This window comes from Saccopteryx bilineata, chromosome 1 (assembly GCF_036850765.1).
Source record: "Saccopteryx bilineata isolate mSacBil1 chromosome 1, mSacBil1_pri_phased_curated, whole genome shotgun sequence".
Taxonomy (NCBI): Eukaryota; Metazoa; Chordata; class Mammalia; order Chiroptera; family Emballonuridae; genus Saccopteryx; species Saccopteryx bilineata.
The window spans coordinates 24641071-24653089 of record NC_089490.1 but is presented as its reverse complement, the minus strand read 5'-3'; the positions used below and the strand labels follow the sequence as shown (position 1 = coordinate 24653089).

The 12019-nt window shown below is 46.5% G+C and overlaps 1 protein-coding gene across 1 annotated transcript in view; it reads left to right on the top strand.

Annotated features, from left to right (window-relative positions):
* The first annotated feature begins 3042 nt into the window (after nt 1–3042).
* The window catches only part of TNFRSF21 (TNF receptor superfamily member 21), a 73270-nt gene continuing 64293 nt past the window's right edge, over nt 3043–12019 (top strand). The window contains exon 1 of the mRNA XM_066252230.1: nt 3043–3615. Coding sequence (XP_066108327.1) covers nt 3529–3615 — 87 coding nt within the window. The 5' untranslated portion in view covers nt 3043–3528. The remainder of the gene's footprint in view (nt 3616–12019) is intronic.

The following is a 12019-nucleotide window of genomic DNA, read 5'->3' as shown; positions in this document are numbered from 1 at the left end:
ACCGGGCATGCCCACCAGAGGGCAATGCTCTGCCCATCTGGGGCATTGCTCTGTTGCAACCAGAGCCATTCTAGCACCTGAGGCAGAGGCCATAGAGCCACCCCCAGTGCCTGGGCCACCTTTGCTCCAATGGAGCCTTGGCTGCGGGAGAGGAAGAGAGAGACAGAGGAAGGAGAGGGAGAGGGGTGGAGAAGCAGATGGGTGCTTCTCCTATGTGCCCTGGGAGGGAATCGAACCCGGGACTCCTGCACGCCAGGCCAACGCTCTACCACTGAGCCAACCGGCCAGGGCCTAAAACTTACATTTTTAAAAATTAAAATTTTACCAGAACTGCCAAAAATAGAAAGGATAAATAAAAAATAAAGCAAAAACTCAAGGCAATATTGTCATTTTGGTGATTTCTTTAGTGTCCAGTTATATATATTGAATTTATTGGGATGACATTAATCAACTATAACCAGTTTTTTTTTTTTTAATTTTAGCCAGAAAGATGGAGAAGATGAAAAAATGATAGAAGGATAGAAAAAGCAGATTGACTGGAAATGTACTAAAGAAGAGGAAGAAATGAATAGTGATGTTGAGTCTGGAAGCTGGAAGAATTGTGCAGCAGTGGCAGAAACAGAAAAAGGCCAAAGCTGGGATGTGTGTGAGGAGATGGGGGATGGAGTGTGATTTTGTGGCAAAGACATGGCAAAATTAATCCTTATGTGTGCTAAATTGTTATCCTTTTTCGGAAAGTAAACATGTCTAAGTGACCGTACTGAAAATGTGGCAATGAGTTAGTCAGTAGTTGAAGAATTTCTACAAAATGAAGTGAAAAGCATTTATATATTTTAATACAAAATAATAAAGTTTAGATACCCACTTAGATCCAAATTATTCCTAATCGTGTTATTACTCATATAAAGGGACAGTAATTTAAATGTTAGTAGTCAATTTAGTGAATTTTTCATTTCTCAAAGTGGATGTTCAATTTCACCTTGATGTGATCAGTGTCACACCAGGAAATGATGAAATTGGAAAGTGGTGAGAAAAAGAAAAAAAAAAAGAAAAATACAACAACCCCCTTTCTCCGAAAAAAGGCAAAGTGGTGGGAGCACGATTCAAACTTCTTTCAGGTTTTAGGAAGAAAATAGTTGAGGAAAAACTCCTTATTCCTAAACTCTAAACTTTAAATCTGCCCATCTACATGGAGCAGATCAATCAGATGGACAAACAACTACAGCTTTGACTCTCCCCAGTTTTTGTTATACTTATGTATCTTTTTTTAAATTAAAACAAACAACAAATTATGGTGTTGACCAGTTGCTTGCATTTTTGAATAGATAATTGGAACTGTTATATACAGAGACACAAAGCATATAGCCCCTTCTCTTGATCTTCTGGAAATAGAGAGATTCAGATCTAAACATTACTCTCTCCCCATAACTCCATAGATAGTGGTAATGTTTTCTAGAATGTATTTGAATTTCACCAAATATATTTTTTATGGCTTTTCTCCCCTCCAACATTTAATAACAATTCTCTTTACTGACAGATGTTTGAAAGATTGGAATTAATCCTCACCTTAATTTTTACCATCTTCCAGAGTGTGCCCAAAGACCAAAGTGCAATATATTAATAAGAAAACAAATAGTTGTCACCCCTGTTTATCTTTGGGAGTACTGGTTATTGAGTCTTGATTCAAAAAGGGAGAGAATGGGTTTTTTTGAAGTTGAAGGAACCAAGGAAAGCTATAGCCCAGAACTATAGGGCTCTCAAGTGAATGGTGTGGACCAGATAACCAAAGAGGTCATTTCAATAAAGTATGTCATGTGCTCTGGGTACCTAGATGATGGAGGCCACAATTGGGACATTCTGCCTCTCCCTAGGGGAACAAAGAAAGAGATGCCAGGTTCTCTTTCACATTCACAATGTGGGAGAAGCCAACCATCAAAAGTAAGAACAGTAATAGGCTGTTCTTCTGAAGCCGGATCCTATCTTTCTACCCATCCATATCACATAAAGGCATCTGGAATTCAACTAAAAAAATGTGACTTTTAAAAAAAATTTTTCTGAAGTGAGAGGCGGGGAGGCAGTCAGACAGACTCCCGCATGTGCCCCACCGGGATCCACCCAGCATGCCCACCAGGGGGCAATGCTCTGCCCATCTGGGGTGTTGCCCCACTGCAGCAGGGGCCATTTTAGCACCAAAGCCAACTTTGCTCCAATAGAGCCTTGGCTGTGGGAGGAGAAGAGAGAGATAGAGAGGAAGGAGAGGGGGAAAGGTGGAGAAGCAGATGAGTGCTTCTCCTGTGTGCCCTGACCGGGAATTGAACCTGGGACGTGCACACGCCAGGCAGAAGCTCTACCGCTGAGTCAGACGGCCAGGGCTTTTTTTTTTTTTTTTTTAGGAGAAGAGTATTTTTCATCTCTATGGCAATTTGATTCAGATACTCTAGATGCTTTAATTAGTAAAATGCACCTGCCCACACATTTCAAGGACTTCCAAGGCCTCTCCAAGACCATGTACGCAGCTGAGTGCACGGCCTCTGGGTCTGGATTTTCTTAGCTGCATTCATGAGACCAGAAGTTTTCAGACTTCACATTAAAATCACCTGGAGAACTTATGAAAATCCAAATGCCCAGGCCACACCTAGTTCGGTTTAAATCAGAATCTCTGCGTGGGACGAGGCAACAAAGTATACTGTATGTTTTAAACTCTCCAGGTGATTCTAAAACGCAGCCAAGTCGGAGAACCAACTCACTGGTCTCTTTTTGGCAAGCCGTTGATCTAAGTGCTCTACGGTCGGTCGTAGGTTGTGTTTAATCCTCGAGTTAGAAACAATAGAAAGACGTCTGTCGCAGATGTTAACTGACTCACAATCTCATCTCATTTGGGTCGGGGTGTGCATGCATGCCTTCGCAGCGCTCTCCTTGGGTCACTAAGCAGCTGCAGTATTTTTCGGCGAACGCCAGGGGACACCCTCTTCCTCCTCTCTCCACCTGGAACGCCTTCCCATTTCGGATCGCACAAAGAGCCCGGCCTCTTCCCGGGTGACATCACAAAGGGCCGATCCTCCGCCCCTTCGGCGCCACCACGTGTGTCCCCACGCCCGGCCGCCACCGATTTAGTCCCTCGCCGGCGGGTCTGGGCAGCGGAGGAGGGTGGTTGGCAGTGGCTGGAGGCTTCGCTATGGGAAGTTGTTTCTTTGCTCTCTCGCGCCCAGCCCTCCTCCCTGGTTCTCCGCAGCCGCTGTCGGAGGAGAGCACGGGGAGGCGCCGTTGGCTGCCGCGGCTGTCTCTCCCCGCCCGGGTGGCCGCGCCGCTGGGCAGGTGCTGAGCACCCCAAGAGCCCCCGTCGCCGCCTCCCTCCTCTCTTCGGCTGCCCGGCCGCCCGGCTGCCGCAGTGCATATGGGGTGTTGGAGGTAGATGGGCTCCCGGCCGGGGAGGTGGCGGTGGATGCGGCGCTGGGCAGAAGCAGCCGCCGATTCCAGCTGCCGGAGAGCCACGCGCTCCCGGCGTCCCTGCGAGCCCCAGGCTCAGCCATGGGGACCTCTGCGAGCGGCAGCACCGCCCTCGCCTACTGCAGCCGCATCGCTGGAGCCACGATGATCGCGGGCACCCTCCTCCTGGTGAGCGCTCGGGGGGACCGCGGGCGGCGGCCGCGAGCGACCAGACGCCGCTCTCCCGGAGCGGGGCGGGTCCCCAGGATCGGGCTGAGGGGTGCGCGGGGTAGGGCCGGCAGGGTTAGGGGGCTTGCAAGGCAAGGCAACACACCGGAGGGCTCCGGCTGGTCATTTGAGGGAGCCGCGGGGCTCAGCGGGGACTTGCGAACGAAGGCGATTGTTTTCCTTGCAATCGGGCTTCGCTGGAGGAGGCTGTAGAGGGTGGCCACTGGGCTTCCTGCGCGTTTCAGGGCTTTCCCCCTCCTCGCCCCCCTCGGGCCCCCACCGCCCCAGCCAGTAGTCGCTGCTCTCCCTGGGCGGCGTGGGCCCGGGGCCGCGGTGCGGGGCGCCCAGGGCTGGCGGCGACCCGCGCTTTGTTGCAGCTGCAGTGTCATGTCGGGATGCTACCGCAGTGGGAGAGCGGTACCGGTGCGCGCCGGACACTGGGGACCGCCGGGTGCGCCGCGCCTAGCATTCCCCAACCGGGCGCCCAGCCCCTCCCCCACGTCTGCTCCTTGGCTCGGGTGGGTCCCAGTTTCTGCACGCCAAAAAAAGAACCCTTAGACCCACTCTCAGGCGCCTCCCGAACGCCGGCTCTCAGCCAGCCAGAGAGCTGGCACTTGAGTGGGGGAAGGGGGAGAGAGAGCTTCATGAAGGAAGATAAATTTTCTCCAATCTTACCTAGCTCTCCCTTACCTGTGGCAAGGCAGGTGACCCTGCAGGGTGGGGCAGGTTCCTTAAGCACATCAACTGCTTTCAGCTCTAAGGCGTGCCCTATACCTAATCATCCACCACTCACCTGGTGGAGCCTGAAACCACCCTTGACCCAAAACTTATCGCCAACTTCCCCAGATCTCTTCCCCTTCTTTCCAAATGTTGGCAGGTGGGAGAAAATCCCTTTAGATCAAACCCTGGAGCCATTCCCATGCCTCTCTTCTTGTCTCTGCAGGGAAGATGGAGATTCTCAGCTAAAAAACAAAAACAAAAAAACAAGAGCCTAAAGGCAGGCTTGCTGTCTCCTTTCCTGAAAGGGTTTAACGCCTGGCCAGCCAAGATCTGCTTAGATCCCAGGGCAGTGCAGTTGCTATGGCCTGGGAATTCATCCTACAGACACTCTGGTTCCCTGTGGCAGTGTGTGTTTTAAGGGGAAGACAGAGACTAAAGAAAAGTTTGGTGCTGTTAGCATTTATAATGAGGCAAGACCTAGTGTCCTTTCATAGACCCTTCGCAGCCCATTTATAATAATGGCAAAGTCAAGATTGGTATCGGTGAAGTGTGATGGATGGTGAGCAGTAGGTGATCTTTTCAAACCGTGACCCGGGATTGACAGCCTTGGTGTTGAGATAAACCCATCTAAAGCCACATTAGTAATCCTATCAGGGGAGTTAGCTCTATCCTAGAGTTTCCTTTTTCACTTTAGGTCTCCTTTGCCCTACCTCTTGCCTGTCAGCTCCCACCAATACATCTAATTATCATACTTCCCTTAGCACACTCCTAGATCAACTTCCTTGAGTCCATTTATTTCATTTATTTTACCTTTTAACATAAGTGCTTAAAGCAAGGTCTTGATATAATCTAAACGTAGGTTGCTTTAACCAACCAAGAAAGAACCCTATCTCTTTTTCCTAAATCATTAAACTCAGTATGTAAAACTTGTGCCCTGGACTTGTAACAGAAGACTTGAGAATTAAATTTGGCTATCTCTTTAAGAAATGAAATTTGTAGTGGAGCTTAGAAGCAATCTCAAGGTGTTAACTAACAGAGGAGTCCTTAGCCTTCTGCTAACTATAATAGAAAGGCTCTTATTCAATTCATGGAATGGCCTGGAATTGATCCTTTTGTCCCAGAATGTGACTGAGAGGGTATCAGGAATTACTAGGGGCTTCCCATGCCCTAACCCCCAAGCAGGGTGGGGAGGCAATGTTTTTATTTTTTTCCAGCCCCAATCTGAAAGCCCCAGCCCTCGGGACTGGTGTTGTTAAGGTGTAAAATGATAATCTCCTCAAATTGCTCTAAGGATTATATTGACAGACCCCAGGTCCAAGAGCCCAGGTAAACCTGTCAGGTGCTCAGAACACTCACTCCCGGGGGCAGTGGGGAGGTTAATGACCTTACCCAGACCTTGCAGTTAGAATGAAAAATAATGAGCCCAGTAAAATGTCTTATCACTTTTAGTTATGTACCCCTCTTCTTTCAAATATGTCCCTTATTGTGTGGCACTATTTCTTATATTTTTGACACTTTCTTGTCATGACAGGCTAACTGTATGAAAGAGAACTTATTATCAGCTTTAAAAAACCTAGTATATATACTTATAGATAATATATGATATATAACAGTATGATAATATATAAATTACTATGTGTCAGGTGTTTTTATATACGGCATGTTACTTTCAGCATTTCTGTGGAGCAGGTGCTATTCTGTCCATTTCACAGGTGCGAGAATGGAGGCTGGAAAACTCCATTGGTTCGTCCTGGACCACACATCTCACAAGTGACGGCAGTGGGGCTGGACCCCAGGTGCCTGGTTCCTCAGCTCCCGCTGTCCCCCACTCTTGTGCCACACTGACTGTTACACAACTCCAAATTGCTAGATGATGAAATGTAACAACAGAAAAGGCTCACCAGGGGAAAGTTGAGACTGGTGGTTTGATTTGTTGCAGAACGTTAAGGAAAGTTACTGCGAGAGCCTTTGGGAGGAGATGTTCTTGCTGCTTGCACTTCTGTTTTCTGATGAGTTGTGTCTGCGTGATATTGGAAAGTAAACCATAAACTGAAAGACAAAATAATTGTGTGTATCAGGCCAAAACTCTGCAGAGAAGGTAAATGAGACCTTTAGGTTTGTGCCAGTGTTAAGGAATGCCCTAAAAGGGCTTGTCTAGTGTGATATAACACCCTCAGAGATGGTTTTTGCTCTCAGGGAACTTGCTTTTACAGGACAGGTAGAATGTTGGCATCGGGGCCATCAGAAGAGAAGAGAAGAGAAGAGAGCTATAATTGACAAGGAAATGAGGCCTGAAATTTTGAAAGCTACTCTTGTGCATGCATTAAGAATTCCAAATAGATGGACATTGGTGGTAAGAGCCTGCCCAGCTTTGTGCCAGCCTAGAAAGCACCAAGTATTAGTGTTTGTCACTGGCATTGTGACTAGACAGCTAGTTTAATGCCACCTCCTAACCTTTGCTTATTAAAATTAATTAGCAATATCTTGGCACTTGACTTTGGCTGTTTGATTAGGTGGCATAGAGCGGTCTGGTGGGGGCTGAAATCCTGAATGGGCTTGGTGGCAGGGTCAGGTAGAACTTGGAATTAGAGCTGACACTGTATAAGATTTTCTCCCTGTTTATACTTGAACCGCAGAGTCCTAGAGCGGGAAAGCTGGAAGGGAACCCTGGAGGAAAGGGAGAGAAACAACAACAGCCTAGATTGGGGAAGCAATTTGTTTTTATGCTAATAAACCCACAATGAACAACCCAGGGGCCTGACCTGTGGTGGTGCAGTGGACTAAAGCGTCAACCTGGAATGATGAGGTCGCTGGTTCAAAACCCTGCACTTATCTGGTCAAGGCACATATGGGAGTTGATGCTTCCTGCTCCTCCTCCCTTTCTCTCTCTCTCCTCTCTAAAATGAATGAATAAATAAATAAATTAAAAAAAAAAAAAAAAGAACAACCCAGGGATGAATTAGGGGTTAGCTCTTGCCCGCAGGTGTAATTTATATGCTGTATAGAATGTACGTGGCCATCAGTCCTGCTGGTTGGGTTTCATAAGAAATCAGCAGATGAATGTACTAAAAGCAATACACAAAACGTGAGCGATGTTAAAAACTTGAAGTAAATTTGGCTGTTTGAGAGTCAGAGGAAGAAAAATCTGCCAAGTTTTGGAATGACATACATTAGCTTTGGCAGGGCCAGCGACCCAAGAGTCAGCAGAATGGGTAACGCCTGTACTGGAATACAGGACTTCTGACTTACCCCATGAATCTCCTATCCTTGTCCAGAGGTGTAGAATGCGATCAAGCTTCCTTTTCTATCTGAACTGTTTCTAATCTAAAGGGCTTTGGATGAATCCCTTAGGCCCAGTCCTAAAGGAGAAAACACACCCCCAGTGTAAATAAAATATATAAGCAAAATAAATAATAAGAAAAGAAAATCCTTGTAATGGAATGTATACTAACTTAACTTGAGAAAAAATACTTAGACTAACTAGGCAGAGATCTACAAGTTGGCTAATTTACATATGAGAGTGTGGTTCAATCTGGACAGATTGTATCAAATAGCTGGATTTGGGAGGCACAGTTAATGCCCTATTTTCCAGGATAGTTTGCAGAAGTCCCTTTTCTCTGGGGATGTCGTTATTGGATAGGGACAGATAGGTGTGAGCTGCTAGATAGACTCTAGTACAGGCATGGCCAACATACGGCCCACGGGCCGGATCTGGCCCGCATAATGAGTTTATGCGGCCCGCGATTAAATTTTTAATATTCTCTGCTACTTTAAAATCTCAGCTACTCAGAAGCGGAAGCGTCTTTGATTATTGGAAATTGAGATATTTAAGAAGATAGTGATACGCGGAAAAGAATTCTGCGTGTGACTAATCTAGGGTTAACTCCAATAATTGGTCGAATGGATTTGCGATACTTCTTTATTTTTAAAAAATTCCATTATAAAGATTTACAACTTTTGTACTCGTCTGTACCAATATGAACTGTTTGACGTTTAGCGGCGATGTGAAACACACTTTTTTAGGCGAAGTTTGCCAGTGCGCACCCAAGGTCAAACAATTTGTTGTTTTTATGGTCAAGTGTGCTGAATCAAGTGGCATTGTAGCACAGACAATAGCTGCAGTTGATAACTGAAAACGTGTCCAGGCTGTTTGTAAAACGAAATAATTGTTTTATTTGCGATATAAACCTTTCAAGCTCATTCTATTAATTAAATATTGTTTTGTTTGCGATACAGTTTGGATATTTATATGATATGTAATTATATTTTTATTAAAATAAGGTATATTAAAACATTTTTCACTCACTTACATTTATTCATAAACAAATTACATAATAAAATTGTGTTTACTTAAACGAATCGTTTTTGTATTTAACATTTTTATTTATTTATTTTTTTAGCACATATCCTATTTTTTTTAACTTTTTTTTTTATTCATTTTTTTTTTTAGAGAGGAGGGGGGGAGAGAGAGAGAGAGGAGAGAGAGACAGAGAGAGGAGAGAGACAGAGAGAGAAGGGGGGAGGAGCAGGAAGCATCAACTCCCATATGTGCCTTGACCAGGCAAGCCCAGGGTTCCAAACCGATGACCTCAGCATTTCCAGGTTGACGCTTTATCCACTGCACCACCACAGGTCAGGCCATGTATTTAACATTTTTTAATTTTAATATTTTGTTCTGCTTGTGAAAAAAGTTTTCTTTCTTTCTTTTTTTTTTTTTTTTTGTATTTTTTCTGAAGCTGGAAATGGGGAGAGACAGTCAGACTCCCGCATGCGCCCGACCGGGATCCACCCGGCACGCCCACCAGGGGGCGACGCTCTGCCCCTGGAGGGGGGGGGGTCGCTCTGCCGCGACCAGAGCCACTCTAGCACCTGGGGCAGAGGCCAAGGAGCCATCCCCAGCGCCCGGGCCATCTTTGCTCCAATGGAGCCTTGGCTGCGGGAGGGGAAGAGAGAGACAGAGAGGAAGGAGGAGGGGGTGGAGAAACAAATGAGCGCTTCTCCTGTGTGCCCTGGCCGGGAATTGAACCCGGGTCCCCCGCACGCCAGGCCGACGCTCTACCGCTGAGCCAACCGGCCAGGGCCAAAAAGTTTTCTTTCTAATCTGGCCCGGGGGCAAAAACTGTTGGCCACGCCTGCTCTAGCAGGTGGTCTGTGTGCTTTTCTGCATCGTAGATCAAAAAGGCAGAAACATCGCACTTGAACTTTACAGTGACTCAGACCAAGAAGGTGAGAGGTAAAGCCTCTTTAGAGACTCCTGAGGCAAGTCGTAAATTGGTTTTGTATTCAGCTGGTCCTTTATAAAGCATGTAATGTATAACTAATTGCCATAAGCAAACTTTATTAAGTCATTTTTTTTGGTGATGAGAAATGGTCAGATGCATCATCCGACTTTTCTGGGGGGGGGCAGGAAGAGTTAAGTGACTTTTCACTGTGGATACACCGATGCTTAGATTTCAGTGAGTACTAATCTTAGTCTGGCCCTCTTCCCCCAAGTAGTCCTGGCAAATTCTGGTGGTGCCAACTCACTGGTGACTTCCTGGCAAACTCAGGTGCTTCTTCTCTCTGGCAAGAGGAACCCAGGTTACTTCTTTGCCTCTGGGCATGTGTCTGATGACCATTTGGAGCAGACTCAGTCTGGACCGTTGGGCACAGATCTGTTTGACAGAGTGAAACTGAAGCCCTCGTGACAGTCATCTTGGTCCCCCAAATTGAATCTCCAGTTAGCGTGAGCTAGACACTGGGCTTTGTCGCTGCAGCAGTAGCAGCTGCTGACCTTCGATTCTTTAGGAATAGGGTTGAGGTGGTGAATAAATACTAGTCTTGCCCCACTGTTTGTATTTGTTAAGTACCAAAAATAAGTAAGAATCCTAAATTGGTTTGCATGCTGCCACCTGGCTTACCTGTCACCTCCCACTTCCAGCCTGAGTCCAAGCGGAGGGGAGCTGGGCAGAGGTTCTCACCCGGGAGGAACTTGGCCGATGTCAGAGGGTGCGTGCTGGACTTGGGCTGTGGGGAAGTGAGGCTCCCTGGTGGCGAGCTGCTGACTCAGATCAGTAGTGAGCTCGCTCACTCTTCTTGAGCGGTGCTGAAGGCCACCGGGAATGGTTCATTCTCCCTGGTCTTGGAGATGACAGATGTCTGCACTGGTGGGAAAGTGGTGCTGGGTGGGGGGGACCTCCGAGAGAGTGGGCTTGGGCAGGTGTGGGTGGGTCGTGAGGACACTGAGCTAGAGCCCCATCTTCTCTTTTTTTGAGTATTTGAAAATTCTGTTTTCAAGAAAAATAAAAATAGGAGAAGGGGATTAGGAAGTTAAGTCCTAGCAAGGCTCATTATCTGATCTTTGTATAATTTTCCCTTTGCTCCTCTGCTGCCAGAGCTGCCTGGTGGCTCCGTTGCTTGGAGCCATTTGCAAATAGGTTTGGGGAGGAGGAACATGACTTGAATGGGTCTAGCAGAAGAGTGAGGCCATGAGTCTCCGAGTCCAGTGAGAGCAGCCATGGATTCCAGAGAGTGTTAGCCCTGAGAACTCAGGCAGGGGAATATTAGTAGCTGTTTATATTAATCACCGATGTTACTAGCTTCTTTTTATTGAGTACTTACCATTGAATACCTTACCATTGAATCCCTTTTAAAAACGATCGCAGTTAATCTTAGAAGTCCATGAGGTAGAGAATCAGCCCCACACAAGGACTGAGGCGTCAGAGAGAATAGGGGAAGCAATTGGCAACTGCTAGACAGAGGACCCAAATCTAGGCCCCTGTGGCTTCATACACAGTGCTGTTTCTGCCAAGTTGTGGGGAGGGGACGAGTAACTGTAACTTACTGGAATTTTGTTTTTGGTTCAGGGAATGATTTTGCCCAAATGTTGAACAGTCTCTTTTCCATCCGGTGAGCACTTCTGCTCCATGATGGCACTGGGAATTTTAGCCGAAACAGCTGATTATAAAGTATGAGCAACCTGTGTGTGTGGATTGAAAAGGGGAGGGCGTGGAGCCATTGGCAAGCATTTTCCTATGGTGTGACTCTGACGGGCAGTGGTGCCATGGCTAAGATGGAAAGATACGCCTGCAAATTGAAGTGTTATAAATAGGGAAGGGATACTTTGCTTTCCTGCTGCTTGGGTCATTTTGAAAAATATTTGCTTAGTGAGTAACAGTGTGACATGGGTTCTGCTTAGCAATATGGTTCCCACTCACTTATCCTGAGAAATTGAGGACCTGTTAGGGGTTTCTTTGCTGCCAACCTGATTATTTGTATAGGACTAGTGCAGGAGCTGGCCTCATTGGTGGTTAGTAGTTCCTTTGTTAACTTCATTCCAGGTCTCTTAGAAACTGGTTTAACTCCATGATTGTGGGAGGTTTATCAGACTCGCCTGTAGCCTTCCAGTAAGCAAACTTTCAGACATATCTTTCACAGATTGTAGATACTGAGTAGACTTCAGAAAGGCCAAGGGTGCAAAGAAATGCAATTTGTGGTTCTGGGAAAGAGGTTGGAATTCTTGTCACCCAAAGAACCTTTGAGACAAGACCGGTATCTGCTTTCATTCTCAGTGTGGCCAGGTCAGATTAATCAGGATTGAGAGGTGGGAAGGGGTGGGAAGAAGGAAAGTTTCCAAGGCAAATGGCGACAGGTTTCCAGACCTATT